Source organism: Python bivittatus, unplaced genomic scaffold, assembly GCF_059951505.1.
Source record: "Python bivittatus isolate LINGU-HERP-01145 unplaced genomic scaffold, Pbiv_v1 ctg000980_np1212, whole genome shotgun sequence".
Classification (NCBI taxonomy): Eukaryota; Metazoa; Chordata; class Lepidosauria; order Squamata; family Pythonidae; genus Python; species Python bivittatus.
The window spans coordinates 9,320,006-9,339,725 of NW_028277125.1; the positions used below are offsets into that span (position 1 = coordinate 9,320,006).

At 37.6% G+C, this 19,720-nt stretch overlaps 1 protein-coding gene across 1 annotated transcript; it reads left to right on the forward strand.

The window, feature by feature from the left end:
* Window positions 1-2,400: 2,400 nt before the first annotated feature.
* LOC112540126 (uncharacterized) lies at window positions 2,401-4,988 on the forward strand. The gene is made up of 2 exons (XM_025163634.1): window positions 2,401-2,522; window positions 3,005-4,988. Exons 1-2 carry the CDS (start codon window positions 2,401-2,403, stop codon window positions 4,986-4,988), a joined length of 2,106 nt encoding a protein of 701 aa, XP_025019402.1.
* Window positions 4,989-19,720: the final 14,732 nt, after the last annotated feature.

Below are 19,720 nucleotides of genomic sequence, written 5' to 3' on the forward strand. Positions count from 1 at the left end.
AGTCATCAGAAAAGGCATGTTTGGTGAACAGGGATATGGAATTGGGTGATACTCCTGAGGCCTTCATAATATATGAGCATGTTAGTCAGTTCCATTAAAAAACTAACACGGAGGATATTTGAAGTGACTGAAGTGTCTTTGTTGAGCTCAACAGAGAAGGAAGATAGTCCAAATAGTAATATTAGGTTATGTGGAAAACAAAATTGCCTTCGGAAGAAACACCAACAGTGTCAATGAACAGATTCCATTGTGATCCAGGGGTGGAGCTATTAGATATAAACATTTTGCATAGGTTGCACAAACTTCTAAGGAACTTCTGAATAACTAGCTAGAAATGGCTGTGGAGCTCTGGGTTGAAGGCCAAAAGGGCAGATAGACAAAGTCTTATAAAATAACTTCAGAGGGAGAAGAAGGGGCAAAACCTGTAGAGAGGACAAATCTCAGTTGCCTGCCTGCCTGCCTGCCTGCCTGCTATGAAACCAAGATATGAGTATTATGTTGATCTTGTTCTAGAGGTAAAAAGTAGAAATCACTTGTCTTTCTGAGGAAGACAGTTATTATTTTATTCCATGTATTTATAAATTGTATATGTGCCTTCCCTTCACAAGATTTGGAATAGATAATTTGAAAACCTCATGCCCCATTAATACAGAATAAAACTCAGGCAGATTAAAATCTCATTATAATGTCATTCTCAGTTTAACCCCAGAGACATCCCTGATAGATCGATTTTATAGTGAATTTCATTTTGTCACATTTCCTAGAGAGAGTATTTCCATAAGAATATTACATGAACAGAAGAACCCTATTATAAGACATTACACCAATTAAAGTTGGTTCCTGTGCTGTTAGCATGGAAATTCTCACCTAAACTCAATTTTCTGTTTTGCTCGTGGAAGGCAGTTTACTAAAAGTTTATTAAAAGAAATGGACAGATTATATAATTTATGCAGGTTTGTATTTTAAGCTTTATTGAGCATCAAAAGATTATGTCATCTGAGAATAGGCCCAGCTCAGAGCTAGTCCAACACACTTGGGCATTCATTTATGTGCTTTCTCGTTTAAGAAATGTGGCTGTAGAACTATAATATATTTCTTTCTGAATGTTCAGAAAAAATCCAACAGAACAATTTTTCTCAGAGAAAGACTGCTCTTGCATTAACAGCCAAAGACTGATCAAGTACTAAAGCGGGGTTTGAAGTTTTATCCTTTTACAATTTTCAGCAGAACAAATCGCATAGAAATGGTTAATTTTATTAATTAAATATGCCAGCAAGGACAGCTGCACAATGGTTAAGGTCTAATGCAAGTCATACATCTTCTTCAGATTAAGGACAAAACGTAAGTAGTTCTGCAATATTTCTTTTTCAGATTTTAAATGAAAAATTGGACGCAACGGGTTTAGTAAGTGGCTGTTCAAACCATTCAAAAGAGGTGATTCAAAAAGCATGTTATCAGTGTTTCTCAACCTTGGCCGCTTTAAGATGTATGGACTTCAACTCCCAGAATTCCCCAGCCAGCATGCTGGCTGGGGAATTCTGGGAGTTGAAGTCCACACATCTTCAAGTTGCCAAGGTTGAGAAACACTGCATGTTATGGTGGGTGAAACATCTCTCCTCAAAGTGCTATTTATTTGTTCGTTAATGAGGGTAATATCCAATCTATCCTCCAGGGCAAAACTACTATCTCCTCTAAGTCTCCCCTTCAACAATCCTACGTGATGGGTTAAGTTTCTACAGCTGAGGATGAACCTGAACGTAAGTCTTTCTAATTCAAGCCTGATCCCTCAACTACTATACCATACTGGTTTTTCCACACTGGGTAAAGCAATCCCATCCTTTGGATGTGAATAACTGCTTGAAAGTTATTCTTATTCCTAAAAGTCTTCAGAAAAGAAGGATACTTTATCTATTGATTTATATGCCACTCCATCTAACAAGGCTCAGAGCGGCTTATCAAAATCATAATTATTCAACATTAAAATGAAAACCATCATAAACTGTAGCAAGACAAAACAATACATCCCATATCCTAGCAGGATAAGTCATGAGAAAGAACGTTCACCATTATACAGATGTCAAGGTCGCTCATTCATAAGGCTAAATTAGTAACATTCCTAGCAAGCAAATCATTATTGTCATTTCATGGCACAAATGTTTAATCTCTGGATCCACCACCATGCTGCCATGGTGACTCCACAGCTTTCCAGAACTGATGAGGTCATAAAGATGTCCCTTGGAGTGTTCAGTTTACTACAGTAGCTCGTAAATGCCATTACGCTGTCAGTGGGCAAGAACATCTGTTTTTGTAAGACTGTAGAGTACAAGTCCTGGCTAAAAATCAGGAAATTTCTTTGACTCACCATTGGGTTTATTTTTATTTTTTACTCTATCTTGGGACATGAGTGAAGAGAGGGTTGTACGCAGTGCAAGTGCGTTGGAAGAAGATACAGATGGCACTGGAGAAGAGCAGTCCGCTGGGTGTTTCCAGGCTCCAGGCTTGTGTTGTTGTATTCCTACAAGGTAACAAATGGTTGCCCTTTCACACACCAGCTGACTAAATGATTCCAGATGGAAGATTCCTAACATTATCAAATAACAGACCTTAGACAACTATTCTGTCTTTACCTTCTTAATGGATGTTTTTCTAGAATGAAACATGTTGGGAGAAATGGGAAGGTAGAAATGGAGGATGAGGTCATCTGTACCCATTAGAAGAATCCATGAATAAAGGCTCAATACTGTGAAATACAAATCTCATCTAGGAGCACTCAAAATTTAGAGATGGCCCTTCCTGGAGAAGGAAAGCTTAAGAAAGGAGAGAAATGAATGTAGCAATCTACTACTAAGCAGTTACCAACATATAATTAGGCATACTGACTGAGGTCATTTGCTAAACTGTTGAAACATTAGGAGAGAAGGTTGAGCAAAGAAGTAAAATTATTATTAACAGCTGTCATCACCACTACTTTCAAATCCCTAATTCCTGCCTTTTATCTCTGCAGGCGGATGTCTCTGCCAGGGAGGCGACCCAAGGAGAGAAAGGAAAAAAATGGTAAAAAGAATACTAATGTTCCATCCCTTGATGATATAATGTTTCAAGAACGACAGCAGAACAGAGATCGAGACAATTGGAGCATGACATCTGTAGGTGACCTGGGTAGTCTACAAATGGAGAACATCAAGCCAGCTCTAACCCAGCTCCATGACAAGAATTCTCAAGAGCCCCATATACCTGTGCTTTTAGGTGACATCTTTTTGGAAGAAAAACAAGGATATGATGACAGAACAAATGCAAATGTACAGACCAAAGATTGTGAACAAAAAGAGGTATTAGAAGACTTGAAAATATCACCTCTGGAAACAGAAAATGCCAATTCAGTGGATGGGCTATCAGAGGTGAAAGACTATCCAATTATGTCAGCCAAAGAAAACAGGCACTCTGAAAAACCTGATCTGAATGCATTGTTTGAGGAAGTACCCTACAAAAAACACAACGAAGGGGGTGACCATATGAGTTTAATATTGCAACCCATACCTTGTAAGAAGGAGATGAACCAGGGCCACCAGGACATGCTACCTGAGGAGCTGCAGCAATCTAAAGAATTAGAATTTGACAGCACATTGACTACGCATGAAAAGATACTACAAGAAGAGCAAAGCACCAGCACTGATTCTGAAGGTATCACTACTTTACAGGAAATGCTCAATCAATCCTCTGTATTATACAGTGAGGAAGAAAATCTTTTAGGGCGGCAAGAACTTGCCATGGGTATTACTTATAGCAGGGAGAAACAAATTAGGCAGCTGAATTCTTTATCTGAGGGAGATGCATACAAAGAAGACCAAATCTGTCAAGGCATACTCAAAAATGAGGCACAGAAACCCACAGAACTAAAATACCCAGATATTTTATCCACCATGTGTGAAAGCCATGAAGAAGAAAAGGCAGGAGTACAGCAACATCTGTACACTGTGACAGAAGCTTCCTTCAACGACTTAAAGCAGAATTGTATAAACTTGCTTGATTGGAAAGACCCATCTCCTGTTATACCACAAGACATTAATTTTCCATGTCAGAGTACATCCTGTGAAAAAGAACAGAAAGACGTGCAAGCTACTATCAAGGTAGAAGACCATCAGTCTATGCCCTACCACTTTTATCAACAAACCACTGTACCAGAAAGCACCATATTGTCCCTGGATGCAACCAATACAACAAATATTCAAATGTTAGATAATATAAATTCTTTGCCTGAGGATGCTGTGGTCCACATTACAGAGCAGAAACACCCAGAGACTCAGGAACAGATTTTATTGGAACAAATTAACACATACCATCACAGTAAAGGAAAGGAACAGCATGGAGGGCTGGAATATACACACTCTGGATCTAAGGACACTGAAGAAGAGGACAACCAACAATCTCTTGTTTCAGAAGACTTCAGCAAACCACTTGGGAGTATTAGCTTTGAGAAAGAACAAAGAAAACTAGACTGTGGAGATTCTGGGCCTGAGGGCATTTATGACAAGGAGGAGCAAGATTGCCAGGATCATCTTTGTACTGAAGTACAACAGCCTCTAATCATTTCAAAACTCACCTCTTTGCCTTTGAATAGCTCTGAGGAACCATGTGAAAAGAAGAACAGTACAATAGTTGGCAACCTGGACATTCATTCTCTGGATGGAAACCCAGAAGAACAGGATGGACGGTGCATAAGTGCAAGTGCCTCCTCAAAAGAGAAAGAAGCAACGCTAGAACCAGAAGAGAAATGGCTCACGATGCCTTTGCTGTCAGAAGTTGAAAAAGAAGAACCACCACCAGAGTCGAGACATATCGTAAAGGGAGCGTCTGTACCGCATGAGGTGCAGCAGCAGAAGGAAGAACTGAATATAGACATAAGCTGTGAGACACAACAAAGGAAAGAAAACAATCTGTCCAACACCACTTTCTCAGGTGATGCTGTACAGGATGAGGGACTTATGTAAGGAAGCCATTTCTTCTGAGGCAGAATCCTCAAAATAGCTACTTTCCTTGTCTCAAAACTATTTCTACTGAAATATGAAAACTGAAAAGAGATAGTATTGCTTTTTTATTTTGTGCAAAGGTTTAGTTCTACACAAGGATAGACTGTTAACTAGGCTAGGCTATAGCTATTTGTTAAGACCTCTGATTTTAGAGCAAAGGCCATTAAATATTACTAGGGAATGAAGTGCTAAGAGAATATTGGATGGAAAGTTTTCCACATTCAGCATGAAGTCTTTACTCAAGGAGCATAGTTGTAACTAGGGAAATACATGATTTCACATTTAGAATGATAGTTGCATATTACCTAATTCCAATGTGGAAGTCACACAGGTGAAGAAATAAAGTTTGATGAAGAATATGATGCTGGAAAGTAGTGGTTTTTCCAGAAATTGGGTGCATCATAATCATTGCATGTGCAATATTTAATTTTCTTTCTTCACTGTGGAAAGAAACTGTATCAGCAATGAAAGCAGGAAGAAGGGGTGCAGCCTGCCACCTGATTGCCATCTTTAGTTTTTTCCTTAGCCAGCTTCAGGAGGGAAGGTGAAGATACTTGCTGATCATTTCCCAGGGGTACTAAAACATTACTTCTGGTTGGTGGGTGGAAGGCAGTGGTTGGTATTTTATTGGTAGCTTATTGGATGTACTTTGGGAAGATCTTCTCTGTCCTTGTATGTGTCAAGCACAAGCAATGTGAAATTTTCAGTTTTCAATATCATATGTTTATTGGGGTTATTTTAGTTATCACGGCAGCCATGTTTGCCAAAAATAAATTTCAGACATCCTTTGAGTCAGAACAAGATAAAAAAAGACATCAATCCAAAATGTATGTTCAAGTAAGACATGAAAGCTTGAGGGTCCTTCTTTCTGCAAGCTTTGGTAATTTACATTTCCTTTCCCTCTCCCCTCCCATGATCTCTCATTAAAATGCATGGCATAAATTTGCATATTAAACAGCATGGATATTTTCCTGGAGCAGCTTTTTGTTGTTGTTGTTTTGGTGTTATTTGTTCTTGCTCATAACACCAGACGTAAGAACATCCAGAGGAATAAAACATAAAGAGGAGAAGCAAGTGTCAAAAACATGACACACTGGGGAAATAAAGACTGCCCCACCTTCAACTCAGGACCATCCTTTAATCTACAAAGGCCTTCACAACTCAGGAAAAGAGATAAAAAATAGGAAATGTTTGGGACAGGGGGTCTTTGCTTCATTCTCACCTCACAGCCTGTGTGTCTGCATCACAGAACAAGGCATATTGGCTTCTGCATCACTGATTCCATCAAGTAGGCCTTCTCCTCTTGAGGTCTCTCTCTCTATAGTTTTAAAGAGCCCTAACTTAACAGCAAGGGGAAGGGAAACCACAGGTTGATGTAGTGAAAACCTTAGCATGACAATTGAAATCCCTAAGATCTCTCTCTCTCTCTCTTTGTCTGTCTCTGTCTCTGTCTCATCTCTATCTCTCTCATCTCTGTCTCTCTACACCCACCCACACACACTTCAAAGAAGTGACTTGTGACAACTACGTAGACAAGTCCATGAACTTTTCTAGGCAACAGTTCAAAAGTGGCTTGCCCGTGCTTTCTTTTTCCTTGGGCTGAGAGAGAGTGACTGGCCCGTGGTTACCCAGTTGGCTTCTGCACCTAAGGCAGGACTAGTCCAGCTCCTTAACTGCTAAACCAAACTGGCTCTCATATACATATATATCCATCATATTGTTTTCTTTCAAAATAAGTAATGTTATGCAGAGAAAGAGTATGAAAAATGAAGCCAATGAAATTAAAGATCTGAGATAAGAAAAAGAAACAGAAACATGGATAAAACTAGTTTACACCAACACAATTCCCTATACTCCTCCATACCTTCATATCCGTGTATCTGCACACTTATACACTGGGTCATACCTTGGCTTTTGTTCCTTAAACTTCTCATCTCTCTGTTTTGAGGATCTCATCTGCAACATCCAACCCAGTTTTCTGAGTCTTCTCCTTCCTCTTGGCACATTTAATCTTCTTTCATGTATTTGTTTTGGGATTTGATGCTCATTCATTCTCTCTATAGAATCAAAACATCTCTACATACTTCTTTTATACTAGTCACTCACTTTTTGCATTCAATCCACATTATTCAGCATCCATCATTCTTGCTCTATCTCTCTTTCACCATGCACACTTCTTAAGCACTCCATTCCCATAGCAATCAACTTAATTTTATATTTCTCCTGACATATCCAGTTCTTATTTCCATATAACGAAGTGAGTAAAAACATACTCTTATGTTGACTTTCCATTCATTTATGTTGGGAGATTAATCTATGAATCACACTTTCTCTTTCTGCTGCCGTTCTACTTTTGCTCATATTTCTTTCACTTTTTTCTCCTTCCATGTCCATTTCCATTCATTCTTGACTTCAAAAACAAGTTTATCTCACATTCAGAACCTCTAATCACCCTTGTATTCTTCATTATTTTTTTCATAATTATGCTTTTATTTCCATATTCCTTTTCCAAGTGTATGCACCAATAGAAGTATACTTTACCCCTGGGTCTGAAACAAAGCATTTTCTAAGCAACTACCCACCAACAATCACCATTCTCATTCATGTTTGGGTCTCCAAATGGCCCAGTCACACTTTCTGTACTCTCTCAACTTGTTTCCTCCATCCATTCATGTTGCTTAACAGAATAATTTTCCCTCTAGATCACATTCATTCAAAATATTGCAAAATTTTCTTAAAACTCATTATCACCATTCACTGAAGTATAACGCAGAGATCAACAAACTATGAATATTTATTTTCAGATTTACTCACAACAATCTAGATGTCACCAATTTATATTGTTTGACATATTCTATTCTTCATTCAAAATTAACCCCATACCTTCTCCTCCCTGCATGTATTCATCAGCTCCATTCTACAAGTTCAGACCACCTCCATTCTGATCATTTACATCCTTCTTCTTTATTTTAGTTTCAGACACACAATGTACCATTTTCCCCATTTCATTACATATATTAATTAATGTTCTTTGCTATTTCTCTACTTTCCTTTCTAGTCATCATCTTCCATACTATATGTCATGGTCACCACCAGATGTTCCCGTATAGATCAACTTCTATCCATCAAAGCTTTGGCCAAGTGAGATTTTCACATAGAAAATGAAAGAGTAGACTAGGTTGCCAGTTTTAGTCATAAAATCTGTGCCGCATTTATCATTCCTATCTAACAGTAAGGGCAGTACTGATACGTTCTGGCACATTTTGGCCATTATGCTACAAACACAAAGCCCAGGTATGCTTCAAGCATGCTTACTTTATTCCATGCAAACGGGTTTCCAATCTAAAGGCCACCTTGCATGTCAATATACCAGTGTTTCTCAACCTTAGGATCTTGAAGATGTGTGGACTTCAACTCTCAGAATTCCCCAGCCAGCTGGGTATATTGCTGTTATATATACTCCAATATACTATAGCTAATATCACACCTCTCAGGAGGTATATTCAGTGTACTGCCATCCTCAAAATGCTCAACAAAAATAATGTTCTTATTTACTATGATCTGATTTTTCCCCTCACCTTGCATTAATTAACCCCCCCAAGATGTAATTGTAAAAGCAATATAAAAAAGTCAATCCATTGAGACGTTAATTTTATTTTATACCCACCTATAATTCATGCATTTCCAAATGCTCATCAAATTTGCCAGTGATACAAAATTGGTATGGATAACTGATACATTAAAAGACAGAAGCAACATTCAAAATAATCTTGATAGGTTAGAGGAATGGGCTGAAAGAACCTATCACGTTTGGTGAGAACCTAGAAAATTGATTAATTCAGTAACCAGATGAAGCATATTATGTGAACATAGCCATGGAGAATTTTAATCATAGTTATAATCATAGTTATAATCATAGTTTAATCATAGTTGCACTGAAAGTGGAGTAAAAACATTAGTTCTTTCAAAATGTTAACAGTTGTTTCTAAGATACTATGGGGTATTTAAAAAAATAGAGAAAAAATAGAAATAAATATCAAGGACCTCCAAAGAAACTTTAAATATTTTAATAGAAAAAGAAGCTGAGCTTTAGGTTTGCATATTTAATAAATAAGCTTAACACTATGGATTGATTTAATTCTTAATTGTTACCAATCTTTCCTCGTTCACTGGCTAAACAATAATATAGATTGCAAAAAATATTGCAACATACGAAATGTTAGCCCAAACTTCAAGAAAACCCATCCCGCTAAAGTTATGCAAGCATTTTAAAAGCATCACTTAATTTTAGCATATTCAAGTCTGAAAATAATTGAGATAATCATTTGACCAGTTTTTGTTCTCTTCAAGTAAATATATATCAGCACCAAAAACATTTGTAAAGTGCTGGAAGACAGTATGGGAGTAATATTTATAAATCATTTACTGTTAGATGTGAGGGAAGAGATATAATTATCTCTAAAGTTTTATTTCATAAACAGAATATCTTCTTTCTATGTTAACTCTCAGGAAGACAAAGCTTGTCCTTACTAAAGGATCTGACCATTCTGCTTCCACTCCATTCATCAGTTCAGCCTGGAGAGTCACTGTCTGTAATAAAACTAGGCCTGAGATTCAGTGGGGTATTGTGGTTAAGATGAAAGATCAGGTCCACATTTGTCCATCCTCAGTCACTGAAGCTCACTAAACGGCTTTGGACCATTTACTGCCTCTCACCTGATCTCTCAGTTGTTGTGGGGATAACACTGGAAGAAGAAGAACGTAAATGCTGACTTGATCTCCTGGGGGAAATGCAAGTCATGAAGCTGATGAATGACTGAACGAACAACTGCAGGGGCTGAACATTCCTACATCAGAGGAGAATCTTCAAGTAATCCTAACCCCTTCCAGCAAGCTAAAACTGGGAATTAAAGTTGTTCTGCTCTACTGCAATTTGCAATAAATAAATAGAAAATGGTAAAAAAAAAATCATAAAAATAGCCAATAGACAGTAATGCAAAATGTGGTGCTTATATGCAAATAAGAAATGGTTCTGTAACATCTCATTCTAAAATGACTTTCAGTTGTGCTGGAAAACATGCACACTATTTGACACTAATATGAGATTTTACATCATTGTGGGATTAACTGTTTTCAATTTACTCAAAGAGGAGAGGCATTTAAAACAGATCTTCTGCAGAACTCATTCATAATGATATAGAATGCAAAATCAATATACTCCATAGCTTTTCACACTGTGACACATCTCCCTAAACAACTCATTAAAACAGTGCTGAGCCTCACCACAAATAACTAAACAGATATTACATAAAAATGAAAAAGTTACAGTGATCTCTCCAGCTGACCATCCATTATTAGAATCCAGCTTTTATAGCAGAAAAGTATTATTTCCTTTTCCAATAAGCTTCAGAAAATGTGCCTTTCAAAGTTACTTTTTTTGAATGTTTGAAGGAACTCAATTCTTTCTGAGTCAGTAGCTGTATTCACATATAACACTAAACTACTCTAATCACAGTTTGTCAGACAAACCCAAGTTGCTTGATTTGTACAAAATGCTAAATCATAATGGGCAAGTTCACACATCATCCTAAGCCAAAAAGAAACAAATCAGCTACAGTATGTTTTTGTTTAGCACAAAGTCTACACCCAGATAATCAATCAGATACACCAGCCAAAAACCATATACTAATGGTTGATTGATTGATAATGTGCCATCAAGTTGTTTATGACTCCTAGCAGCTAGATAGATAGAGAGATAATGGTACAGAATTGATAGACTGATGGTACAAGGTAACAAATATTTGGATAAATTTCGTCCAAGGCATGCTTCTGTGGGCCTCAACATATTTTGGCAACTGTGGCAATGGATTGGAAAATGTTTCCAAGGGTGGAAAAGATGGTAGTTTTCTTAGGCAAAATATAGATAAGGCCAGGAATGGCAACAGAAGTACAGTTGCACTACATAATAAACCATAGATGGTTCAGTTTGCTGTACTGGTCAAATCCTGGTTAAAGAGGAAGCCGGAACCACAATTTGCAACTATGGCTTGTTGCAGGTGAACTTACATTCATAACAGACAGAGAATGAAAAGAGTGCAAGTCAATCTGCAAAACAGAGCTGCTCCTTTGGGAGCTTCTCCTCTACATGTGGCTGCATTTGAAGGTCATCCCAAAACTCCAATTGGTTTAAAATGTGGTAGGACCTGTTCACTACAAGCATTTTACACCTGTACTGCAGGCCCTGCCCTGGGTGCCAATGGGCTTCCAAGTACAATTCAAAGTGTTTGTTTTAATCTATAAAGTCTTCTATTGCTTGGCAGACTGTCTTCTTCAGCTAGAATTGTTCCATCCGAGGTGTCCCTCCAAGGAGAATCTGCTGGCAGTCCCCCAATCTTGTTAGACTGAGGCCAGGAAACACTGTTTTTCCATAATGGTCCCAACTTTTGGAACAACCTCTGTCTGGAAGTTCCATTAGCTCCTTCTGTGATTTCTAAGAATTAGTTAGGACCGATGGTTCTGAAGGTCGAAATTCAGGGATAGATGTGATATTGGTATTTGTGTTTCTGTGTTACAAGATTTTTTTTTTCCTAATCTTTTGGGGGTTTATTGCATTACTAGGGATGTTTTAAATCTTTTGTATGGGGAGGCCTATGAGATTCAGTGACATATAAATCTAATATAGACATACATATATTGTTCCCATGTTGTTTTTCAGTACCTGGGGCATGTGAGGAATTAGTTTTGACATTAGCGAGGCTTGGAGGAGGATTAACTTCCCACTTCCCTGTACCTGGTGACTTTAACTTCAGTCTGGCTTTTTAAAAATTGAGTAATGGAAAAAGAACAGTAATTAGTGGCCGACAAACAAATAATTGGGATAATAATAGAAAACACTAGGGACTGAAGAACCATGACCTTCTGTGCTTCATTATATCTTCTGGTGCACATTCCTGGGTCATTGCCTTAACTGTGGTTACAACTAATTCTTGTTTACAATGTTGTGTGAATGTGGTTTGGAGCTGAGTTAATGGATAGTGCTAAACCATGTTTAATCACATTTTGTTGAACAAATCTCAGGTGACTAGGCTCATTAAGCTATAAACCATGGCTTACAAAGCAATGCCACAGTTAAAAAGCAAGCTATATTATAGCAATGTGTGAACCCAGTAAGTCCCAATTATGTTATATGCAAACAATGTGCAAATAAATCAGGTAAAGTAGAATTCATTTAGTTAACACATTAAGTAATCCTGTGTCCTCACTATGTGCTCAACCAGGTTAGCTAAAGGCCCACTGAGTGCATTTGCAAAACACAGTAAGCTTGTTTTATCATGGCTTTGCATGCTACTTGAACCCAGTCAATTTGGTTAGTTCACGTTTCAGTATATTGCGAGAACTCCAAAATTAGGTTAATCCAGTAACTAGGACATTGTATGAATGTACCCTGTGTGTTGCCCAATAAGGTAATTCAGTTATCTTTCTAATATATATTTAATTTTGAAAAAAAAAAAAAGTATACAATATTTAAAAAAAAAAAAACCTAAAATGATCTCTTTCGTATCAACATGGCAGATTCTGGTAAGGTTACTCAATGCTTCCATCGTGTCATTAGGAAATCTGAAGCCCCTTCTAAATTATCTTTTCCCATTTATTCATCGGCTCAAAAATTATATTCCTTTGTAAATATCTCGTCGCATCTGTTTCCCTGCCTGAAAAGGGAACACTAGAAATGTAGAGCAAATTTCCTTAGCCTTGAAAATACGCATGATCATGTTGAAAATAAATATTTCATCCACATATTAACTACTTTGCTGAAGAAAATTCAACAAAGAAGTTCTTCGGACAGAAGGGACAGGTCCTCTTTGTATCTCACCCCCATAGTCTCTGTAACTCACAGCTGACCACAACAATAGTCCAATCCACAACAAGCTGTGAAAAGTGAAAAAGGGGACCTCCCCGTGCTCATCTTTTTAAAAAAACCTGCATCCAGATTCACCATCTGCTAGCCCCTCCACAGAGCTAACATATCACTGGGCATTTTTGATGTGGGGTGGGGAGTGGCGAGACACAAACCCTTTAGTCATCATACACATTTCAATGGCAACATTTTTGGTCGCGAGGGGTGTCCTGAAAGCCAGGGAGGGTGTGGGAAAACAAGGGGCATTAGCATTGTGCACTCCCCTTTATGCACAAAATCAGGATAGTAAAATTGATACAATGGAGGAGTTCCCATTATTTTATACATATGCTGCAGTCGTTGATTACAATCTGCATTGCTCACAACTGCACAGGAATAGTTATCTTGGACTGAGAACAGTTATTCAGCAATAAAAGCTTGCAAACGTCCATCCATAGGAACTTAGCTATCACTACTCTCCAAGGCACTTCTCTACAATCCTGCAATCATTTTTGGCTTGTTTTATTACTTTTCTAGTCTAGATTTGTCCACTCTAGCTATGTGGACATGTAAGATTTGTGACTGCATGTAAATCAGTTGCTATGCGTCAAAAGCTGTCTGGAAAAAAAAGAAAGAAATTTTGGCACGTAGGAATGACAAAATAAAAGTGATTATGTCCTTCCTTAACAAATGACGTTAAATACAGGTCATAAGGTGATTTGATCAAATTAAATCTGAGGGTTTAAAGTCAAGCATTTTGACTAAACAAGTTTGTGGGTAAGGCTTATAGATTTTTCAGCCTATTCCCAGAAAATGAATGCTGCTTTGTCTTTGTGGAAAAAAAAAATATTTTGCCTATTAAAGTCTTTTAGGGAATATAGAAGTTGGCTGTGAACATAAGTGGAGGCCTATTGAAATATTAATCTGGATGGAATTATAGTCATAAATAACATCAAAATAATACTGAAAGTAGGGAGGCCCTTACCTTGATCTGAAATTATTCTTAAATGTATCCATGGTTAGTTCCTATGAGTTACAAAAGGGAAAAAAAGGTGTTTCCTAGAATGACTAGTATTTGTATTACAACATTTCAAGTATATTCCTTGAAAATGTAATTTACAGCATCCATGGATGCCAGGATGTCTCTAAAAAAAATTCTTTTTTTTTAACAATCACCAAAAAGGAATACAGAATGATGCTCAGACTACAGAGAAAGGCTGAGGAAAAGAAATGCACAAAAATTTGTCCTATTCCATGTGGCTGAAAACTGTACCTTTTAAAAAAATGTGCTGGTGGATGGAAAAATGGTTTATAAATACTTCCAATACAAAATAAAGCAAATAAATCCTCAATATGGAAAGAAGCATTTTGGTCACAAGGACACATCAAACTTATTTATACTTTATAATTATACTTAATTATACATAAAAGTTTACAATTCTTTCTGTAGTTTCTGAGCCCTTCTACAGAGGCGATACTTTGCTACATAGTCAAGTGGATGCTAAACATGCTACTGACACTATAGAAATGTGCAAGATATTTGATGGGTAATATAGTATATGTAGCAACTGATGGTAGCATCAAAAGTAGCAGTCAGAGAGAACATTTATATATATATATGTGTGTGTGTGTGTGTGTGTGTGTGTGTGTGTATATGCATATGTACGCACACATACATACATTTTAGGACCCATTGTTAATGTTTACTACACAACGATAGAAAAAGTTGCATTGTTTGCAAGCTGCAACAATCTTTACTCAGCTCCTGCACTTTCAAATAATCTCAATTCATCCAGGATCCAGTTTGAGCAAGTGTGACACTTTTACCAATTGTAAATATTCAGATTTTTCTCCCTGCTGTCACACTGAAGGTTATCTCCCTGGTAGCGGCGGAGGGGGGGGGGGAATTCAGGTGACAGCCATTTCCCGTGATGCTTTAAGGGCTGTCAAACTGTCCATCAAGTTGTCACCTGACCAATCATTCCCAGGGTTCTTTTAGACTCTTCATATGACAAATTGAAAGGCGCTATTATCTGCTGGTGGTAAAAAGGAACTGCTCCAGCTTTGATAACATATCAGTAGTCCCAGGTGAGAGCAAGCTGACAGCACGTCAAGACGAGACAACACATGGTAACACTGAACATACCAGCCGCTTAGTTTACAAACATCTGTTGCCATTATTTATTACCCTTCTCCCCACTTTTATTTTCCAATGTTATTCTAGGCTTCTTTAAAATCAGACACTCTGTTTCCCATCAACAAGGCAGAGCTGATGCTCTTCCTATTTGGGGGGGGGGGAAGGAAAGAGAAAGAAAGCACAGCCATCTCTTTGAATCACCTTACCTTATTTGGAACAGCGCATGCTGCCAAAGGTCTGGAAGTCACATGGTGGATTTCTCTTGGAAGGATTTCTCGACTCCTTTTTCAGACCTGAGAAAGCCTAAAAGATAGAAAGATTGCTATTATTGCCTTTGGGGCCTGTAGGCTCCACAATTAACGCGGAGACTTGGATTTCTAACACAGGCTTACTTGCAGAACATTTCCTCATTCCTATCTCCCTGCTTTAGCTTGAGCTCCCAAATTTATCTTTTCAGCTCAAGCTGAAAACAATGTGTTTGTTAATTACAGCAAGGTTGGGACAATGGTAAAATGTAGTTGGTTGCTAACATCCCCACCTTGTGTACAAATTCTTTCTTGCATGCAGTTTTGTAATGTCACGGAAACGTAGTATCATATCGTTTTTGATACTGGCGGCTGTTGCTCACTTAGGGAACACGTTGCGTTATTTGGAAGAAGAAAATAGGAGGTGAGGCAGAGGGAAAAATAATATCCATCACCCAGACCATCAATGAATAGCACACAGCATTAACAAGAGAAGAGGGCAAAGGAAGGTGGGTTCATTTGGTGATGGTACCATTAAATGACAACAAGCAAGGTAGGGTTTTCCCTGCATCAACCCAAATTCAATAGTTTTCAATGGAAACCGTTTGCATTTTCATTGGAAATTGGATTGATAAAGGATAATTTATACAATTTCTACTTGATAGTAAGTCCAACTCAGTACTGCATATTGTATAGATTTTACGCTGAGTGATATATAATGGGTATGAATCAATGCCACATGAGGATGTTATGAATCACTTCATATTGGATTAAACACTTTACAAAACTTCTTCATTTCTACTATTGTATGTTTGTAAAATTAAGAAATTGACAGGGTTCATATATTACATTAAGCTAGTTTGTTTAACCATGAAGGCACAACAAATAGCTAGGTTCACCAAAAACATTAAGCCAAAACCAAATCAATTACATTATGGTTTAGTGTGATATACAGAGAACATCAGTGTGTAAATCTCCATAACAGCATCTTGGAAATTGGATATCGGAACATGGATTATTATATCACTATAATTCAGATAACATTTCCCATCATTTTAACATCCTTGTAGCTCCTCAGAGGGACACTGGCATGATTCTTTCGTGGTACACTCAAATGATTAGATTACTGATGAATTAGGACTTGAGAGGCATGGGTTTAATCCCCATTCAAACATGAAACTCAGTAGGTGATCCTGGATACGTATTATCTCTCCATTTTAAGGAATGTTCAGGCTGCCTGTCTATTTCTGAGCTGAATCTGACATTTACTTTTGGGCATTTACTTTTACAGCCCCAAATTTCTTGGGATCAGGTACCTTAAAGACCACATTTTCTCTCAATAGGAATAGGCACTAAGACAGGCTGATGAGATCCATCTCTACAAGCCAACCTTGCCAGTATAAAACAAGTAGTAAATAAGCAAACTATGAAATAGCTTTCCCAAGTAAGCTTGTCTTTCACCAATGTTGCTTTCTTGCAGAAGCCAGGTAAATACCTGTTTAATCTCCTGGCCTGTTCTCAACTTTATGATTTACTAACTCTTTTATTGTTTAATCCACAGTTTTTGTTCAAGAACCTGTTCTGATGAACAGCACTATACAAACCTTTTAAATAAAAAATAAAAATAAAAATACAGAAGAATAAACCTGGATCACAATCTCCATCTCTTACTGTTCCATCTCTCAAACACACATGCACGTTGCTGAGGGTGGGCTGATCTTGAAAACATTCCTTTGAATAGACTACTTCCATAACACAATGTTGGACAAGACCTCTTTCCTTCAAGGACTAAGATTCAGCTTCGGGGGATTCCTTTCTTCATTGCCAGGCTCAAAACTTCATTGGTTCTCTGGGTGCCCTTTCAGGCAGCTTAGCTGGCATCAGTCCTTCCTGGAGAACTTACATGCATGCTGATACCCTTAACCTTCTCCAGAATAAACAATCAGTTCTGATTGTGGTGTTACCTCTAGCAGGTATATAAAGTTTGCATAGTAGACTACAAGAAGAGAAGGAATACTGAGTTACTAGGATTTGTTTAATGTATTCATAGGGCTCAACCGATGAGATGTAGTGAATTATTAAAAACTTCAAATCACAGTTCACTAATGCTGCAGATTATAAAATATAGATGCAATTTATACCACAAACATTCCATAACCCAGATTCCTGAGAGAAAGGAGAAGGAGCAGAACCAGCAGCTTAGAAACTATGTTAGAAAAAACAATCTGGAACAGATCTAGTTGAACATAAAGATCATATATGATTCCACTTGTAAAGGAGTTCTATAATCATGGTGACATGTCCTACAGGGCCCTATTGAACCTAGCTGAGCAAAGTGTCCAATGCCACTGTTCTTAAACATGGACAGGGTAGAGAGGTAAAACAATCCATGTGAACTCTAAGGTTGAATTGGATTACAGATGCACTGATGGTAGCTTGGTCCCATCAATATCCAGACATTCACAAGTTGTACCTATTTCCACACCATTGTCAAGGCAGCCCAGTGTCACATCAGCTCCTCTCATATTAGCTAGGTTTCCAGCTGACACATACTTGTCATTTTTGAGATCTAGTTCAGCCTCATCCATTCCAACACATCAAGAATACTACAATCTCGTTGAGAGATGAAGATGAAACAAAGAGATCCAATGTTAACATATCACACTTAATCCAATTGCTAAATTTTCTGGTTCTGCACGAAATATTGAAATGTAATCCAACTAAATAGGCTGCGTTCATGCTAACTCTAAGCTTAGCATGCACTTGCCACGTCTTTAACTGATATAGTTAAACATGTTGTCTGAATACAGTCACATAGTTGCATTTTAGCTGCATACTGGTAGCATCATAACCTCAATCTCTGAGTGATTTTCCCAGTGAATCCATATTCATATTAAAAGCATGAGTACCACGATAGATGCCTGAGATTCTCCATATATTATAGACTGAACAGAAGTTCCCCAGCACTCTTTTCTGGGAACAATTCCTCTAGGAAGTGTGAGAATCACTATAAATGAGGGTTCTCAAAAGAGATTATTTTGACAATGGGCTATAATTGCACACCTACTGCACTCAAGCAACATGCTAGAGACTTGGAAGGCCAAACTGGACCAATCTATTCTACCTAGGAATGTTTTTTTCAGGAGTCAACCACCCCCTTTTTTTCCCCAGGCCAGCAGGATATTTAAATCAAATAATGGTTCCCAATGTACGTATTTAATTTGATCTGAAACAGAAGCTGTTTAATTATTTTGTTAACTTACAGAATTCTAGTCAAGGACTGTAATAAAGATTTACTACTCACTGTACACCTGTACCAATCTGGCAAAGTACTCCAAAAAGATATATGTTTAGGATTAAAGTTGCTGAGATATTCAGCAAAAATCAGATAGTTCATACCCAAACCACATCCATTTTGTCCTCTGGGATAAGTATTCCCGGCCAACCAGACCTTCTTCCATCTCTTAACTGAATTGGAATCCATAGTTGCTATTACCACAAGGCCTACATTCAAATAGTGTCATCTGGATTCCAAGGTATCCAGATGGCACTGGGCAATGAGCCATAAGCCATCAATAATCATATTTTGTATTTGATGACATTGTTTAGGAAACCACCTGGAAACATCCCCCGCCCCCCAAAGAAGAAAGGTTTCTAACAAGAAAACATTTTGATGACAAGTATGAACAAACCTAATTGATGATCTGTGGTAATATTATGCTGACCACTTCAATCTAAGTTTGGATTAAAAATGTAGTGCAGCTTTAACAGAAACAGGCCAGTAAAGTATCAGATTACTTCTGAAGGTACAACAAAGACAAAGAATGTTTCTGGTAATGCATCCTTGTACACTGCTAATCCATATCAGGTGCTATCTAGAATTAGAGATGTATTTCTTCCCACAAGGAACCAACCTAGACATGAAAACAGATAAAAATCCAAGGACGCATACTGATAAATACTGAGATATGTTACAGTTGGCCAACTCTTAGAGAAAAAAGCATGGGTTTGCTACTACTACTATTATACAGCACAAGCAGGGAAAAACTTTGTTTTGAAGAGCAGCATAGAATATAACAAACAAAATACATTTTTTTAAAATGGAAAGTTCAGCATCCTGAAAATCTAAGCTTTGAGTTTTCTGGAATTTTTTCTTAAATAAACAAGTTTCTAGTTTTTGAAGAAAATCCCAGAATTTAGAATAGAAGCTGAGCAGTTTCCAAGTAAATAGTGTAGCTCTTCGTGGAAAAGAGTTGGTCTTTAGTAGCGTTCATAGTTCTTTGTCCATATTTCTGGGATTAAGGGAAACTGAACAGTTTATACAGGTAGTTCTTGGGTTACAACAGTAATCGGGACTGGAATTGCCATTGCTAAAGAACACAGCTGTAAAACGCAATGTCACATGTCCATGTCA

What these genes read in the sequence shown, in the direction of transcription:
- LOC112540126 (XM_025163634.1), top strand. Translation starts at nt 2,401, where the DNA reads ATGAGTGAAGAGAGGGTTGTACGCAGTGCAAGTGCGTTGGAAGAAGAT. An exon ending in TGTTGTTGTATTCCTACAAG is followed by an intron (nt 2,523 to 3,004) that starts GTAACAAATGGT and finishes TTATCTCTGCAG; the next exon opens with GCGGATGTCTCTGCCAGGGA.